At 43.3% G+C, this 19,075-nt stretch overlaps 1 protein-coding gene across 1 annotated transcript; it reads left to right on the top strand.

The window, feature by feature from the left end:
• Positions 1–2,307: 2,307 nt before the first annotated feature.
• FRRS1L (ferric chelate reductase 1 like) lies at positions 2,308–18,276 on the top strand. The gene is made up of 5 exons (XM_054019893.1): positions 2,308–2,704; positions 9,424–9,508; positions 9,988–10,126; positions 14,341–14,587; positions 15,100–18,276. Exons 1-5 carry the CDS (start codon positions 2,308–2,310, stop codon positions 15,270–15,272), a joined length of 1,041 nt encoding a protein of 346 aa, XP_053875868.1. The 3' UTR covers positions 15,273–18,276.
• Positions 18,277–19,075: the final 799 nt, after the last annotated feature.

Raw genomic sequence — 19,075 nt, forward strand, 5'->3', positions numbered from 1 at the left:
GTGCCATAAGGCCTTTTTGTATGCATGGAAATAGATTATGCAGCTGACAGCTGTTCCATTGCTGAGTAAATGCTTCTTCAACAGCAGTTGATGAGCTATATTTAAGGGGAAAATCTTCATCAGAGTTAATTTTTTGTCAAAAAAGAATAAGATGTAGCATTAGTTACCTTCCTGTTATCCTGATCTACTAGTTTCTATCTAGCAATACTAAGTTTGGTAGCAACAAGTGGCTCACTCAATATTTGATGTTTTAGCCTGATGTTGCTCCCCTATAGCTTTCTGTAAGTTACCTGGGAGTGTGGTGCATTTGCATCAGGCCTAAAATACTTTTGCACTTTTTTCTTTACTTTTTTTCTAAAAATTTCTAGCTTCTCCACTCAGCTAACATATTGCCATGTACTGACTTCTGCTTCTGTGCACCACTGTCCTCTACCGGATACTCAAACGTTTATTCTGAACTCCATAGTTAAGGAGCATAGATTATGTGGCAACTATAGCAGAGGATAAATAACTGGGAGCAAGAATGGCCCACAGAAGAGCATTTTAAAAATCAATATTAATAGATGTCATAACTATAAAGGGAAGGGTAACAGCTGTCCTGTGTACAATACTATAAAATCCCTCCTGGCCAGAGACTCCAAAATCCTTTTACCTGTAAAGGGTTAAGAAGCTCAGGTAACCTGGCTGACACCTGACCCAAAGGACCAATAAGGGGACAAGATACTTTCAAATCTTGGGGGGGGGGTGGGGGGAAGGCTTTTGTTTGTGCTCTTTGTTTTGGGGGTTGTTCGCTCTTGGGACTGAGAGGGACCAGACATCAATCCAGGTTCTCCAAATCTTTCTGAACAAGTCTCTCATATTTCAAACTTGTAAGTAAACAGCCAGGCAAGGCGTGTTAGTTTATCTTTGTTTTCTCAACTTGTAAATGTACCTTTTACTAGGGTGTTTACCTCTGTTTGCTGTAACTTTGAACCTAAGGCTAGAGGGGCGTCCTCTGGGCTCTTTAAGTTTGATTACCCTGTAAAGTTATTTTCCATCCTGATTTTACAGAGATGATTTTTACCTTTTTCTTTAATTAAAAGCCTTCTTTTTAAGAACCCGATTGATTTTCCTTGTTTTTAGATCCAAGGGGGTTGGATCTTGATCCACCAGGAGTTGGTGGAAGGGAGGAGGGGGGATGGTTAATTTCTCCTTGTTTTAAGATCCAAGGGGTTTGGATCTGTATTCACCAGGGAATTGGTGAAGAGTTTCTCAAGGCTTCCCAGGGAAGGGAATCCACTTGGGAATGGTGGCAGCGGACCAGATCTAAGCTGGTAGTTAAGCTTAGAAGTTTTCATGCAGGCCCCCACATCTGTACCCTAAAGTTCAGAGTGGGGAAACAGCCTTGAAAATAGACAAAAAATTTAAATAAAGGTTTTTACCTTTAAATTGGTCTATGTACTGATATGTGCGCCTCTATAGTATCTAGGGCCTGGTTTACTTAAATAGTTTATTTTTAAACTATTTTTAGCATCAAATAATGTAAATAAGCATGTCAATATTAAAATTTTAAAATTTAATGAAGACCCTAGAAAAGCATATAAAGGATGCAAAAGGCACATGCCCTGCAGTTAACATTAGTGTATAGGAATCACAATTCAGGAAGTTCTAAACCACACGCTTAACTTTAAGAAGGTACTTAAGTCCCACAGTGGATCAGTTGGTGAACACCACCAAAGGGCTATACCATTGCCTGGAAGTATACCCAACACTTTTGTAGCATGGGAGCAAAGTCATTAGAACGTCTGTGATGCGTTATTTATTAATGTGGGGGGAGCTTACAAATGTGGGTTCATTTACACCAGCACCCTCTGCTGATTCGTTTACTGGGTTTTTCCCTCAGTAAGAATCTGCTTGTTTCAGTTTATTTGCCTTGGGAAATTATTTCTGCCCCATTCTCTCTCACACCAGGGCAAACTGATGACATCTGTGGCCAAGCCAAGTCATAAGGTCCTAAGCATTTTCCGTGGAGCTCACTTTCCCCCATTTCAGTGCTGCACCATTGAGTAACCGCAGTGATATATTTGGGAGTGGGAAGCGGATTAGAGGGAAATGTCTCATTCCTAAACAGTTCCCTTCACTCCAAACCTTTCATTACTTCGGAGCAGAGCGCGTTTGCCCTCCCTCCGGTCTGCATTCTCACGTGTGAACGCAGAGCCCATCTGCCCCAAGCCGGTGGGGTTGTTCCCCTCGTCTCAGATTTCCGGATTGGCCCCTACATTGGGGCTTGATTTTAGGCCCCTCCCTTCTCATCAACCACTCGCTGCCATGGGGGCTCTATGCACGGGTCCCTGGGGGAGGCAGGGCTGGGAGCCCCCTATTCCAGCTGGGGGGCGTCCAGCCCCCAGGAGCCCGCTGCCCCTCCCCTCGCAGGACGCCGCGCGCAGCAGGAGGCGGAGGAGGGCGCTGCTGCACGCCTCGCTCTGCGCCTCTCCCGGCTGCGGGGCCGCCATGTCTCCGCTGCGCTGGGGCGCTTGGCTGCTGCTGCTCGCCGGCCCCGCAGCCTCCACCGCCAGCCCGGCAGACGAGAGCGGCGGGGCGCGGGGAGGGGGCCGAGGGGACGGGGAACGCGGGGCCCGGGACGAGCCGCAGCGGCAGCACCACGACTCCTCGTACGGCACCTTCGCCAGCGAGTTCTACGACCTGCGCTACCTCTCCGAGGAGGGTGAGGAGGCGGGGGGCGCGGGGTGGGGAGTCTCCTGTTGGGGCAGGAGGAGGAAGCTGCAACCCTCGGCCCGGTGAGATGCTCCGAGGCCCAGGGGGATAGTGAGCTGGGGGATGAAGCATGCAGCGAGGGGAGGGAGAGGAGCTCGATGAACGTGTGTGTGTGTGAAATATGTAGGAATGAAGGGGAGAGTGGAGCTGAAATGCACTGGGCGGGGGCTCGGGGGAGGAAGCATGCACCAAGGGGAGTGGGAGAATGGAGCTGGATGCACGGGGGTGGGGGCCAATAATGGAGCTAAATGCACTGGGACACGGACGCGGGGATGGAGCATGCACCCGAGGGGAGGGAGAGAAGGGGCTGGATGCACGGGGGAGGATGAAACATGCAGGAGTGAGGGGGGAGAGTGGAGCTGAAATGCACTGGGGCGGTGGGGGTGGGGAGGGAGAATGGAGCTGGATGCCCTGAGACACTGGGAAGGGGGAACATGCACCAAGGGGAGCGGGAGAATGGAGCTGGATGTACGGGGGAGGGTGAAGCATATACAGGAGTGAGGGGAATAATGGAGCTAAATGCACTAGTCTGCGGGGGGATATGCAGAGCATGCATCCGGGGGAGGGAGAGAAGGAGCTGGCTGCATGGGGGAAGATGAAGCGTGCATAGGAATGAGGGGGAGACTGGAGCTGGATGCATTGGGACACGGGGGGGGGGAATGGAGCACGCACCGACGGGAGCGGGAGAATGGCTCTGGATGCGCGGGGGAGGAGATGCATTAGGACACTGGGGGGGGGGAATGGAGGGAGCTGGATGCATCGGGAGTGGGAGCTGCACCAAGGCCGGTGGAGGACTCATGGTGGGGGGGATGGGCTGCTCCCTTCTCGGCCCCGCTCCTGGCCGGGTCTCCGCCCCCGTCGCCCCGCTGTCTTGCGAGGCGGTCTGTGCCGTGGAGCCGCCTGGCCCCGTGTCGCCGCGTCGTTTCAGCACGTTGGCTAGTAACTCGGCGGCGTTGGTTCCCTGCTGTGGCCGGGCGGGGGCAGCCGAGCTGCTGCTGCGGGGTGGCACTTTCTGGGGCACGTTTGGAGCCAGCTCCACGCCCGGCGGCTCCAGTTCTGCAGGGCCCGTGGCTCCGACTGCAGGCTCAGTCGGGGGCGGGTGCCGAAGGGGGAGTGTCGGCGGCGAGGCCAGGTGCAAGGGTCGCAGTAGATTGAGGCTCTCGGTAAGGAAGAGAGGGAGAGAGAAATCTGCCCTTCTGTGGGTCGAAACTGTGTTTTGGGTGTCACACATATTTTCTATTGATAATCAAATGTTCTTCATCATGGGAAAGAGGACGGGCAAAATGAGCATAGCTCTCCCTCCTCTCTCTGGCTTGGGCATCCCTCCAGCTGCCCTTCCTTTTGGCTGAGGTGCTGAGAGCTCTGCCTCCTGTCTCAGTTTACAATAACCACTGTTGGTGTCTCCAGGCTTTGGAGCAAGAACTTGGAATCAGGCACTGCGACAGTGCTGGGGTCAAGGGACGCCTAATGCTGTGCTCTGCTCTTTTGCAGGGAATACAACCTTGTCTCTCCTAGAGCACGCTCAAGTGTTATCCTCTTGGATATACAGCCTTTCAGGCTAAATGTGCCAAGTCTCTATTACCACCACTTGCAGTTTGAAATCAGGGCTCACATGTACTCCCCGTGGGCAGGAGACCTGTTGCACTGGATCTCATGGAGCGATTGGAAGACCCAGTTAGGTTTCACATTTCTCTTAGAAGAATATCTGCTATCTGTACCCATTTTATTGATGGTTCTGAGGTGCAGTCTATCTTCTGTCCTCAACCATCTATGCTATGGCCGCCAAGCATTCTCTTTTCACAGGTTACCTTAGTATAAAGATGACCTGTGACAGATGAAGCATATAGGATAGAGACTAATGTTCTTGACAGAAATCATGCAGTCACATTGATTGCAATATTGTTTTTAATGATGATGGTGAATTTTTCTTCATCTGTGAAATCCATTTGACAGAGCTTTTCCGGGTGTTTGATGGGTTGATCATGCCTGGTTGCCTCCACTCAGATACAAGAGTCAGTTCTTTCTCACCATGAGAAGTTTTCTAGTTGCTGTGCAGACAAGATTGATATGATTTAGATAAAAAAAATTGGCTGCTTTTGTGGCTGCAAAACCATTTCAGGAGGGGATAAATATATCATCTTCTCTGGCAAAGTTCTGGACAGTTTCAGTCACAGAGTTTCTAGCTACAGCCTGCGAGTTGGAGCCTTTACTTTCTTGGTTAGTAAAATTAAGTAGGGAGGTATTACATCCATTATCCGTTGATTCGACTAGTGACTCCTTGAAGGAGGGCTGATTGCCAGCATCCCTCACATCAACAGTTAGGGTTTTATTTAAGAAGCCATCATCTTACCATAGCAATCTTACCAGTAATTGCCCTGTTCCTAATCTTTTACCTTTGGGGGAAAGATTACTGTTAGAAATTGTGGCAAGACAATTTGGAAACCACAGACACTTCTCATTTCTCTCATCCCATTCTTTCAGTCTGGTGTTAGGCCTGGATTTGGTATGAAAGCTGCACTAGTCACACTGATCTCTTAGCAATGGAAAGTATTCTCACTGATTATTAGATCAGTCAGAACCCCTCCATTCATTTGTGACAAGATTTTCGCTGACCTGTTTGCAGATCATAGCTAGCTTAGACAGTGTTGCACTTGAGTAGTTCTTCCTTTCCTCTCTGAGAAATCCCAATAGGTGATTTGGGGCAATTGCCTGGTTTGCCCGGAGGGCTTCCTCTTCCAGGATTCCACAGGTTCCATATAATAGTTGAGATCAGCCAATGAGGTGGAGCTATTAACAATTCCTAAGATTTAAACCCATGGAGGTTGGGGAAGGACATTCTATTGAAGGACTATCAGTTTAGGAATTCACTTCCCTTGCTGGTTGGGTAGAATATGATTAGCTGATCTTTGGGCCACAGTGCAAGGCCCATCTTGTTTTCCCAGGCTTTTGCCTGAGCAGGGAGGGGAGTGACTGTGCTGGTGTATAATTTCATAAGGGGTGAAGAAGTCTCTGATTATTTTTTAACTTTTAAAAAGCCATGTGTTATGTCAAATATATATGTGCCTAGATATGTACTGAGCATATTTTATAAATTTTAAAATAAATGGGGCTGAACTTTAAAGCTTCAAACTTAATGTGTGGCTGAACGTCGTATAGCTGCTTGAAAACGTAGCGGAAGGGAAGGGGTTAAATAACTAGGTTTTAGGCAGTGAAAACTTTCCTTTGCTTGCGTGCAGTAAAAGCTTTTAGTTACATTGCTGCCTGCAGCACTATCGAGTGGTGCAGTAGTGCACAGCTCCAATAGTATTATAGTGATAGTTGTGTTTCTGTTGAGTGGTGCAGCTTAAAACTCCTGAGGAAGTGAAAACGCAGCTGCAAAACTTCTTAGTGCCACAGCTAGTTCTTTCTTTTTCTGTCAGTTGAAGAAAAGAATATCAAATTCAAATAACAACATAAAGGTTGAAAACCTGAACCCCGAGAGATCAGGAAATTCAAAATGTAAGGTTTCAAAAACAATGTTCACTCAGCCTCATTCCACAAAGTGTACTGTGCCAAGTGGACAAGTGAACATTGGTTTTGGAGCCCTGACTTTTTCATTATCTGGTTGTTTTGTGTTCAGATTTATGTGGTGTATTTTATCTTTAACTTGTCTTTTACCTTTTAATATAAAATTCATTTTAATTTTTAATGCAGAATTAATCAAAAAGGCCCTGTACATATCTGGGTTGGTGAACTGAAACTATATTGGTTTAACAGCGGTATACTTTTAACATTCATATATGGACAGAGACTTAGGAAACCTGGGCTCACTGCGTTGTTCTGCCACAGACTGCCTAAGGTCACACAGGAAATCACTTATTCTCTCTTAGTGGGATTTTTAAAAGTGCCTAAGAGAGTTAGGTGATTAATGCCCATTGAAAGCTCATAGGAGTTAGGTGTCTTCAGATACTTTTGAAAATCCAGTCCTCTGTGACTAGGGTCCCTGGGGCGGGGGGGCATACTGAGATTGCTTAAATCAGGGCAGACTGCAAAGAATGGGGCAGACAATCCCCAAAGCTGGTGGATATTCCAATATTTAGATTCTTCAGCTTCTAGTATAACCTTACTGGTTACACGGAAGCCAAAACATAGCAACCCAGCCTTTGGGTTACCCCCCAGACAGCCAAGTCAAATATGAAAGTTCTACCAATCCCGAAGGATTGGACACATTACCTCCTAAATTAATGAATATTCCAGATCTTATCCAAATATACGCTTACAGACAGTTCTTATGAGTACAGTTCTGAGATCAGTTTCATAGTAGAGATGGTGAGCTTTCTAGTTGCAAAGAGTTCTTAGAATTAGTCCATAATTTCAGTCCAGTGTTTCATACCCCAGGTGATCTAGATGTGACTGGAAATCTCAGTCTTATGACTCAAACTTCCCCCAAAATAAAGCTCAAGCAGATCTGAGATGAAAGGATCAGATCCCAAGAATACTTTATACAGTTCCTGGGTAACACAGAGTTCTTGGATGAACAATAGGCTTTTGATGTAACCTTCTGTTTCCCAAACATTACTGGTGACTAACTACACGGATTAACATAAGGTAATTTATCCATTAAGCAGTTCATCACAATCTTTAAAGAGACACATAGACAATGACATGATCACACTCACATTTCATCTAAATCAGGGGTCTCAAACTTCCGGCCCGTGGGCCATCTGCAGCCCGAGAACTTCTCCAATGTGGCCCATGGGGCTCCAGCAATTTTGGGGCCGGGTCTCTCTCTTGGCCCCACCTATCGCCCCCAGGTGCTCGCCCCCGCGTGTCCCCTGGGCTATTTACAGTGGCCCAGGGCCATCACCAGCAGCGCAGCGGAGCTGAGCAGCTTCTGCCTGCTTGCTCCATGTGTCTGCCGGCTCTTCCCTACAGTCCCGTGGCGGGGCGGGGCCTCCGCGTGCTGCCCCCTGCGGCCAATGGGAAGCTGCGGGGGTGGTGCCTGGGGGCAGCAGCACGCAGAGGACCCCCAGCCCGCCCTGTCCCGCCTTGGAGCCCTAGGTAAGCACCGCACCCCCCGACCCCCTCACAGAGCCTGCACCCCCTCCACTCCCAACTCCCAGCCTCCAAACTCCCTCCCAGAGCCTGCACCCCCTTCCCCTACACCCCCCTCAAGCCTTCATACTCCCTCCCAGAGCCTGCGCCCCATCCCCACACACCCCCAGCTCCCAAACTCCCTCCCAGAGCCTGCATCCCTCTCCCCTCCTCCCTCCCAGAGCCTGCACCCCAGAGCCCAACCTCTCACCCCTTCTGGACTCAAACTCCCTCTTAGAGCCTGCACCCCAGTCCCCTACTCCAGACCTCCTCCCCCATCCAGACTCCTTCCCAGAGTCTTAGGCAGGTGTGGGGCGGAGTTTGGGGGGCGGAGTTTGCAGGGGCCTGCTTGGAGGATTTGAGGACTGGCACTGGCCCTAAGGTAAATTGAGTTTGAGACCCCTGATCTAAATGTTAATAGTCCCTTTTGATCTCTGAATCAGTAGCTATAGTAATAGGAACTGTCTGTTTACATGGTTAACATTTAACAAGATATAAGTAAACACATACAATTATTATTACTTCTAATTCTCTAACAATAGTGGTTTACATTTCAAAGTTCTTGCCTATCTAACGTGGAATGGCCCGAATTACCATTTACATATTTTTCTAACATGTCTCTAAAGCGGGGTGGCCAACCTGAGCCTGAAAAGGAGCCAGAATTTACCAATGTATATTGCCAGAGAACCACAGTAATATGTCAGCAGCCCCCCATCAGCTTCCCCACCCTGCTCCCAGCGCCTCCCACCCACCGGCAGCCCCGCCAATCAGCGCCTCCCCGTCCCTCCCTGCATCTCCGGATCAGCTGTTTCATGGTGTGCAGGAAGCTCCATGGGGGAGGGGAAGGAGGAGAGTATGGCAGGCTCAGGGGAGGGGGCGGGAAAGGGTGGAGTGGGGGCAGGGCCTGTGGCAGAGTGAGGGGTTGAGCAGTGAGCACCCCCCGGCACATTGCAAAGTTGGCGCCTGTAGCTCCAGCCCAGGAGTTGGTGCCTATACAAGGAGCTGCATATTAACTTCTGAAGAGCCGCATCTGGCTCCGGAGCCACAGGTTGGCCACCCCTGCTCTAAAGGTTGAATCTGGGTCATTTAGCCTGCGAACTGCTTACTCTTTCTGGCCATGTGTCACAGCCTCAGTGCCCCATCTTTAAAATGGAAGTAATGGACTCAGTTCTCCGCTGGATACAAAGCTCAAGTGCAGTGGAGGAGGGACTAGGAAGGAGCAGATTGCAGATCCCTGATTCCTAACTGACTTGTGGACAGATCTTCTGCCAGCAGAGAATAAGGTGTAGTGGCCTCTGGCTCCACTACACCCCCATCCCTCAAAATGCATTTAGCAAACAAGATAATCCAGCCCAATAATACTTTCTCTTATCTACTCTTTGCATGTTTTGTCTAGTTAGATTGTGAGCTCTTCAGGGCGGGGACTCTCTCTCTCTCTCTTACTAAGTTTATGTACAGTGCCTAGCACAATGAAGGCCTAATCTTGGTTGGGGCCTCTTAGATACTATTCTAATATAGATAAATAATAACAATGGCAATATTTGGATGTATTTCTCCGCATTCATTATTTAATGGTGGTTTATTCTGATTATACAGGTTACCCTTTCCCTACTGCTCCTCCTGTGGATCCATTTGCAAAAATTAGAGTGGATGATTGTGGAAAAACCAAGGGATGCTTTAGGTTGGTGTAGAATAAAAATGTAGACATCTTTCAGTTTATAAACATTACTTGACTTCACTAGGGGCACTAGTAAATGTCCCACATTCATTTTACTAAATGTTTATTGTCTGCAGCTATTCACCAGGATCAGGGATTATGTTGTTCAGAACTTGATGAGCACTTACGTAAATAGTCCCAAAGAGATCAATGGATCGCATCTCTGAATAAGTGCTCACCATAATGAGCTAACATTACCCTGTCTTACTATAAAGGGATAATTATCGTTAACAGCGTAATTTATAGTATTATATATAAAATACAATATAGTATAGAAATGATATGTTCTATCAATATCTGAAAATTTTATTTATGTGACCACCACCATTAACAACAAATCATGCTGTCTGTAAGTTTTTGATGTAGAAACACAGGTAAGCTATAACAAAAAAGCTGTTCATATTCTGAAAAAGGCACATGTCCTGTTTTTCTATTTCATTCAGGTATGGTAAACCTGGATGTAATGCCGAGACTTGTGACTATTTTCTCAGTTATCGTAGAATAGGAGCTGATGTAGAGTTCGAGTTGAGTGCTGACACTGATGGCTGGGTGGCAGTAGGATTTTCTTCAGACAAGAAAATGGTAAGGCCAACAACATTTAATGTTTCATGTTAACAAGTATACAAGCTTTTATGTATTAGAATAGGCACAGTTTATATTGGATTTGAAAAATATGTGGCAGATATAAAGAAAGATACACTTTTTAATGAGAAATAATATTTAATGCTTGCATAGTGCTTTTCATCTCTAGTTCGCAAGGCACTTTACAAAGGAGGGGTGAGTATTATTTACCCCCGTTTTACAGATTGGGAAGCAGAGCTGTAAAGAGATGAAATGAAAACCAGACAGCAAATCAGGCCAGCAGATCAGGCCTGCTGATGCCTGGTCAAGTTCCCTAGCCACTGGACTGTCCCACCTCCCTTCAGAATGAAAGACTACAGTGATTTTTGGCTTTTGTTGTTGAATGCAAGACTCTTAATGACTTTGCACCATTTAATTTTAAAAAACCATTCAAGACTAACAAGTTTGTCTTCTAAGTGTTCTGTATCAGTGTTTAATGGAACAAAGTATACATCAGAAATTAGTGAAGAGTAACGTTTTCTTGAATAAGTCAATTATTTTCCCACTGTATAAATCTGGACTTAACCATTAAACTCTCAAGGGGATGCCCACTGCCTCTTTCCTCCACCAACACCCCACATTTTCAGAAAAGCCAGGTGAATTTAGAGAGAAAATTATTATTGCTAATATAAATATATATGCTATATAAAGCAAGCCTATTTCAATTTGTTCTTTTGCTTTTTAAAAAAGTTTTTAAACAGGGTTGCCTCATATTTATACTTGTTCCTGTGATTTTTATATTTCAGAGCATTGTTTTTATTGGGGTTTTATGAGGAAAGCAAGAATTGAGGAATATAATTCTGTTATACAAATAGCAATTCTCATTAACATATTTAAGCTTAGAACACAGTTTATAATGCTATCTATAATTGATTGCATATTGAAACATACCCCCCATCTGCAACTGAAAATAGTGTTTATGTAATACATCCCAAGTCAGAGGGCAAGTGTAATTATTAAGTTGCATGTGGACTCTATACACTGGAAAATGAGAGAGTGTTTAATGGTCCTTAATCAGAGTCCACTGAAGCAATAGAAAGACTCCCACTGATATCAGCCACTGACTTTGGATTAGGCCCAAAATGAGGAGCACAAAGAAAATGTGAGGGGAGATGCATTACCATCCTACCCATGTATATGGTATTATGTTGGAAATAAAAGATATTAATCAGTCTGCCTCCAGTATGCATCATGGAGTCTTAAATAGTTGTAGGGGCACATTTTTAAAGGTATTTAAGAGCCTCAAGATCCAGATAGGCACTTAGTGGGATTTTCAAAAGTACATAGGCACTCCCAGGCACCTGTCTGCACCTTTAAAAATCTGCCCCATGTCTATATCAGGTTAACAGTGGTAACATGCAGCCTTATCATATATCCAGTAGATGGCACCCCTGCACAATCGTAATTTTAAAGTGAATGCTTTGGTTTTCAAACCGGCTATGTATGAGATGCTGTACATCACTTAATCAGGCTACAATGCCATTTGTCATTTCAGTCTTTATTGCTTATTGTATCTGTTAATTTCATCTATTTTTCCCAGTAATTTCCCGGCCAAACGAGTGTCCTAGAATATGTAGGGTTTGTTGTAAATGACTTTGAGCTTTAAATTTAAATAAATAAAATACAAATAAATAAATAATTTATGGCTTTGTGGCAACAGGGCTGCAGCACTCATTCCTCATCAACAAAATTCTGCCTTAGTGGAATCAAGTCCCGGTTTCTGGCTTGAGCAGCCAGATACAGTTCAGGGAAGAAAATAATCTTGATTCTTTGATGGATTATTTCTTCATTGCCCTGTGCAGCTTTTAGTATTCTTTCTTTGTCTTGAATAGCATAATGCTCATTCCATTTTTGTGCTCTCTCTTGTTAAGATTTTGTACTCCTTTTCTATTAACTTAGGTTCAGATTTTATTATTTTTATTTGTTGACTCAGAACCATATTCTGATACACTTGCTCATGCTGAATAGTACATTACTCCACTATTTGTCCAGTTGAAGTGGATGGGACCACTTGTGGAATGTGTTGCCACCCTTTGTGAGCAAAGGTGTCAGAGTCTGGCCCTTATTTATTCAGTGCCAATGTGCTTGTCGCTGTAGTATGCTCAGAAATAAGGACAATCCATGTCTTGAAGCATTTACAGTCTAAAAGACATAGAAGTTGGACCCACCGAGAACTCCAGAGGTAGGGGTAATTAGTAGGGCTTTGTTTGTTTGTTTCACCTATAACTATTATGAATTAACTTTTTGTGGGCATAATGCAAGAAGTCAGTATTTAGGACAGATTTCAATGAGGAGAAAGTGGTTGTTCATGGTGAACCGAGGTTGAGAGGTCATTCCATACAAAGGGGGCACTGTAGAAAAAATGCACAGAGATGGGTTGAGAAGAAGGAACTGAATAGGGCATCATGTTTGGCATCACTGGCGGAGTTATGGGGTGGGGGAACCTGATAGGAAAAAAACCCCAAGATGTGGGGCAGGGTGGAGTTCTGCAGAACCTTACCAAAAAAGATCTAGGAAGTTTAAATTCAGTGTGGCATGTAAAGGAGAACCAGTAGAAAGATTCCAGATGAGGATGATATTGCAAGAACAACTAGGCAAGGAAAATAATTAAAAATCCATGTTTTTTTTTTAATTGATTGAGTTGATGTGTTAGGGAGCTACACTGCAATTTTGACTACAGAATAGTTCAAAACAACATTTTAACTTGGTTTTGTGTTTGGTTTTTTAATGTGGAAGGTGCTATTTTTTTAAAAAAAACCTCGTCCTTAGAGGTGAAGAATTTTTGCTCAAACTTATAAAAAAAGTTTTTGAAAACTGTGACAGAAAACAGGAGGTTAGAATGGAAGCACTTATATAACCTCAACTGTAGCAGTCACCACCTCTCCCACAATAATTCTGAGCACCTGGAACTTTTCAAGTTCATGTCTTACCTAGTTCTTCCATTTTTCAGCAGTTGTATAAGAATCTACACAGCAATGGCAGCTAAATTAATGTGCCACCCCTTACTTTGCCCATATCCATTTTGTTCCCCAAAAGCAGTTTGTGCTACCAGGATTAGGTGAGCAAAGACAGTTATGAATCTTTTGCAACATGTATAAAAGAACAGACTTACTTAAGGATAAAGTCAGCAGACATTATTGCCTCCTTCATTGTGACACATTGATGACAGTACTATGACTGTGGGGTATATTGTTAGCCAGTACTAACATCTACAACACTGGCAGTAACCCAATCTTTACTTGCCAACAACCTACAAAACTTTAAGATTTATTCCTGGTACTAATGCTTCTGGGAGGGCTATCCTTTTGGAAGTAATATTGTGCCCTGAAAGGTTAAGTGTCTTTTCTGTGTCAACAGTGTTTTTGTATAAGCGTTTTAGGATTACAGTACTTCTGTGAATAGCCTGCACAGGTAATTGTCATAACACTTTTTTTTTTCATCCACTTGTTTGTTTCTTAGATTGTGTTTCTTTGTCACTGCCTACAATATGTGCAGAAGCAAATTTGCCATTTAACTGAATTCCTACTTTGCACTTAGGTGATACATAATAAGGGAAGGAATTACGAAAAACACTATTGAATTAAAGTGGATTCTTTGCAGTTATGCAAGTATCCCTTCAGATATTTTAGATTTGTTTCCTGCTGTTGATTAGATTATATAACATTTAATGTAATGAACTTTACACCCCAAAAGTTCTATTCTTCCTCTGTTTTTGTTGTGGTACAATATCTGGGAAGTTTGCCTATTATGAACAATAAAAAAATGTTACTTTTTCTTTCTTGTTACTTAAATTATGTCAGGGAGTTGCCATCCTACTAGGATTTAATATACGTCTTGGGGATGTGGAAGCAGAGAAAGAACTGACAGGAAGGGGATGCAATGCATGACAGTTCTTTCTCTGCTTCCACTGGGAAAATCAAAAAGTGGCTTGCATACCCATAAACAGATAGAAAAAGTAAATATTACCATTGACTTTTTGCTGCACAATCTGCAGGAGGAAGTATCCAGGGATTTGTACAATGAAAGAGGGAACTAGAGCCTTTATTATGGTCAGCTTTCATAGTGAAAATTAAGTAATGCGAATACTCTTATGGATATGAAAAAAATTATTGCATGTTGTTGGTTTTCTTTCTAAAAGTAAAAGAACTCTGACTCGTTTCTTTCTTACTGTTTAGGGCGGAGATGATGTCATGGCTTGTGTTCATGATGATAATGGAAGGGTCCGAATACAGCACTTTTATAATGTTGGTCAGTGGGCTAAAGAGATCCAGCGAAATCCAGCTAGAGATGAAGAAGGGATTTTTGAAAACAACCGTGTGACTTGTCGATTTAAACGTCCTGTGTATGTTCCCAGAGATGAAACTATTGTAGATCTTCACTTGAGCTGGTACTATTTGTTTGCTTGGGGTCCAGCAATTCAGGGTAAGTTGATGGTATGTGGCCACAACTGCATTCTTCAATCTATTCCATCATTGTAAAATAGTTTGCAAAAGATGTTCAGATTTCTGTTTACAATAGCAGTGTGTATATATATGTAAATTAAGGGGACAGTGTCAAGTTAAGTCATATAAAAATTCCTTACCTACTTTTTTTTATTATCTTTACTCCCAAAAGCTAAAATTGATTGTAGATGCTTCAAAAGGACCAGTTCGTGATTCTTCTGAAGGATATTGTTCATAGTTTGTTGTTCAGGTTTTGTATGATTTATTCAGAGTTTTACCTTCTGGCACTATGTTAACTGTTGATGTAATGTGTTTTTGTGAAGATTTCCTATTTGGATAGAAACACCATTTTAAACTTAAGAAAATCCTTCTTTTGGTATAGTAACTAGCAATAAGAGGAGGTGAGGTTATCTAGCGGAAAAGAAAGAGAATCAGAAGTGGTTTAATTCACATGCTATGCTCATCTCTTTTTCTATCCTTTGTCTATTAAAGGTTCTATAACTCGGCATGACATAGACTCACCGCCTGTATCAGAGCGTGTTGTCAGTATTTACAAGTATGAAGACATTTTTATGCCATCAGCTGCCTATCAAACGTTTTCTTCTCCATTCTGTTTGCTTCTTATTGTTGCACTGACCTTTTACTTATTGATGGGAACCCCATGATCACAGCTGGATATGTATGGAAGATTGTGAGAATTTGTTAGTGAGAGTTCCTCAGGATGGATGTGTTTTCTGTTGGAATTCATATCACATCGTCTAGCTGTTTTATTGACAATTTCATCTTCTCAGCAAGGAAATAACCTCTCCTTTGAGCAGTAAAGGTGTGCCAAATAATTAAGAATAATCAAGGAGCAAGTAACAAACCATTTCCAGTGTAACTACTAGTTGTTGTTTAATGAAAAATACTTTTGTAAAATGTGTGTGTGTATGTTGGGGGGAATTTAGTAATGGACATCTAGAATCAAATTATTTAATATACAGTTTCCTTCAATTCAAAAAATAAAAGTTGGGGAAATATTGTCTGTTAAATACTTGTGGTGCAGATAGCACACCTGTTTCTGAACTCAAAGTCAGGGTAATGTAACAGTGCTGCTGTTTAATAAGGACTGCCTTGTGATAATGGGCTTTCACCTCCCAAAATACTTTGAATTTGACAAAAGCAGCTCACAGGCCTAAATGGTTCTGGTGCTTTCCAAAACCAGAAAATGCTTCACATTCCCAGTACAAACAAAATTAAACTTCCCATTACAGTCTAATAATTGTCTGTACTATAAAAATAATTCTTAGACACAGCCATACTTAAGAAGCTTTTTATTAATGAGAGATGATGGTATATAAACAAGGAAAAAGAAAAAGAATGCTGGTATAAATTCTTCATGATACAGAAAAATTCCTAAAAATATATAGAATATAGAAGCCTCTGCAAGCCATAAGACATCTTCCAATAGGCATAGTATGTTTGTTTTTTATGAAAAAATGTTACTTAGATGTAAATGTCTTTTAAACAGCTGTTTTGCAGGAACCCTAAGGTGTCTGTTCTCACCTTGCTATGTGCCCTAAATCCCATTCATGTTAAAGATGAGAAGGAGCAGCAGCTCATTGTTCCCAGAGCAATGCAAACATGATCTATGGTACTAATATGGGAATAAATAAAAAGAGCCTTAATTTCAGTTCCATCAGAACCATAGGTAAAATCATATTTATCCATTGAGGAAACGACAATTCAAGCATGACAATAGATTTTAATTTTTTATCCTTAAAAGAAGTATTACAGAAATGGAAAGAAAATAGTTAAGCGTTATTGGAAATGGGAGTTGCAGAAATGTATCAAATGATAAATAGATCACAACTTATTCTAAAATGTTTTGGGTTATTGCTGTACATTTTCACTGTCTACATGATAGGGAATTTAAGATTAGGGAAGGGAAGCAGCTGTCTCTTTAAATACCTGATCATGCAGATAATACGTGCACAAATCTTCCATCCACTCAAGTGGGAGTTCTGCATGCTTAAGGGGTTGCAGGTTCAGTCCCTAATTTATACTATGGTATTAGGCTGTTTTACCAAGAGTACACAGGGCTTGGCATGTTTGAGAACTCTTTAGCTTTGTGTTCTTGTAGAGCAGGGGTTCTCAAACTGGGGGTCGCAAGGTTATTACATGGGGCGTCGCAAACTGTCAACCTCCACTCCAAACCCTGCTTTGCCTCCAGCATTTATGATGGTGTTAAATATATAAAAACTGTTTTTAATTTATAAGGGGGGTCACACTCAGAGGTTTGCTATATGAAAGGGGTCACCAGTAAAAAAAAGTTAGAGAGCCACTGTTGTGGAGTGTCTTAGAGATGATGTTTCCATCTTAGTTACTGCATGGCGAGGCAATAAGAAAAAAAATAATTGGAGTTTTGTAATTTGTGCATCATTACTCAGTGTAAAATTTAAAGGTTGATTTTTTTTTAAGGCTTTGCATTCCTCAAAACTATGTGCTTAAAGTATGTAAATGTTTGGTTTAAATGATTATTTGCCTCCCTAGCAAGCTTTTTTCCATATTTAAAATTGCAACATTTGTTTCAAAAAGGAGTATTAATTAGAAAAGCAGTTTAAAGTGTAAAGTGCTTCATAAATAGTGACTTTATCTTAGTGCATTTCAGTAAGTGATCCCTCTATACCTGATTAACCAACTAATTAAATATGTGATAAAGTATAGTTGTAGTGGGTCAGATCCTTGCCCCTGATAAGGTCTGCTTTGTGGAACTCTGAGAGCAAATCATAGCCTTAATATGTCCTAAGCAGGCAGCTCAGAATCCTATGATGGCATAGATCTGGGTAGCTTGCTCTATGCCATAGTCTCTAAGGGCTGGTCTACACTTAGTCCGGACTTCGGACTAAGGTACGCAAATTCAGCTACGTTAATAACGTAGCTGAATTCGAAGTACCTTACTCCGGACTTACCGCGGTCCAGACGCGGCCGGAAGTCTCCCCCCGTCGACGCCGCGTACTCCTCTCGGCGAGCTGGAGTACCGGCGTCGATTGTGAGCACTTCCGGGATCGATCCGGGATCGATTTATCGCGTCTTAACCAGACGCGATAAATCGATCCCAGAACATCGATGGCGTGCCTCCGGACCAGCCGGTAAGTGAAGACTAGGCCTAACACCAGAGAGAAGAATGTGGTCAAAGCTTGCTGTGTGTCCCATGTGCTGCTTAAATTACAGCAAGGAGCCTGTTCAGCTCCCAGCCCAGGGCCAGTTTTACTACCAGCATAAGTTAAAGTAGTCTCAGGCCTGCTCTAATTTAGAGGCACTTGCAGTAACCCCCAAGGAGCTGTTCCAGCAGCTATAGATTACTGGAGCATAACACAAACCTACCTTTGGCTCTCCTGCCTCCTCTTGACTCCTGGCTGGCCCTGAAAATTGAGGTCAGTATATACAAAGACAGTAAAAATAACACTAAAGTACAAAGAGAGAGATTAATCAACCTTACAAAAGTAAACAGATTCAGAGCTGCGGCTAAACCTTAGCTCTTATTGTAGTCCTTTGTGTCGTGCTAGTGGAGAATATACACTATTTCAGATTACAGAGCGTTCAGGGCTAGTGGCTGAGACTATGCCGTACATTAAGGCAAAAAGCAACAGAGGGTCCTGTGGCACCTTTAAGACTAACAGAAGTATTGGGAGCATAAGCTTTCGTGGGTAAGAACCTCACTTCTTCAGATGCAAGTAATGGAAATCTCCAGAGGCAGGTATAAATCAGTATGGAGATAATGAGGTTAGTTCAGTCATGGACGGTGAGGTGCTCTGCTAGCAGTTGAGGTGTGAACACCAAGGGAGGAGAAACTGCTTCCGTAGTTGGATAGCCATTCACAGTCTTTGTTTACTTCAAGTAGCAGAGAATCCTCCAGCTAGCGACCCCTGCCCCATGCTGCGGAGGAAGGCGAAAAACCTCCAGGGCCTCTGCCAATCTACCCTGGAGGAAAATTCCTTCCCGACCCCAAATATGGCGATCAGTAGAACCCCGAGCATGTAGGCAAGATTCTCCAGCCAGACCCTCATTGGCCATTGATACTATTTACCAGTGATGGCACGCTGTTCATTTGACTAAAATCATGTTATCCCATTAAACCATTCCCTCCATAAACTTACCTAGCTTAATCTTAAAACCAGACAGGTCCTTCGCCCCCACTGTTTCCCTCGGAAGGCTGTTCAAATATTTCACCCCTCTGACGGTCAGAAACCTTTGTCTAATTTCAAGCCTAAACTTCTACACGGCCAGTTTATATCCATTCGTTCTCGTGTCCACATTAGTACTGAGCTGAAATAATTCCTCTCCCTCCCTGGTATTTATTCCTCTGATATATTTAAAGAGAGCAATCATATCCCCCCTCAGCTTTCGTTTGGTTAGGCTAAACAACCCGAGCTCCTCGAGTCTCCTTTCATACGACAGGTTTTCCATTCCTCTGATCATCCTAGTG

Source organism: Malaclemys terrapin, chromosome 2 (assembly GCF_027887155.1).
Source record: "Malaclemys terrapin pileata isolate rMalTer1 chromosome 2, rMalTer1.hap1, whole genome shotgun sequence".
Taxonomy (NCBI): Eukaryota; Metazoa; Chordata; order Testudines; family Emydidae; genus Malaclemys; species Malaclemys terrapin.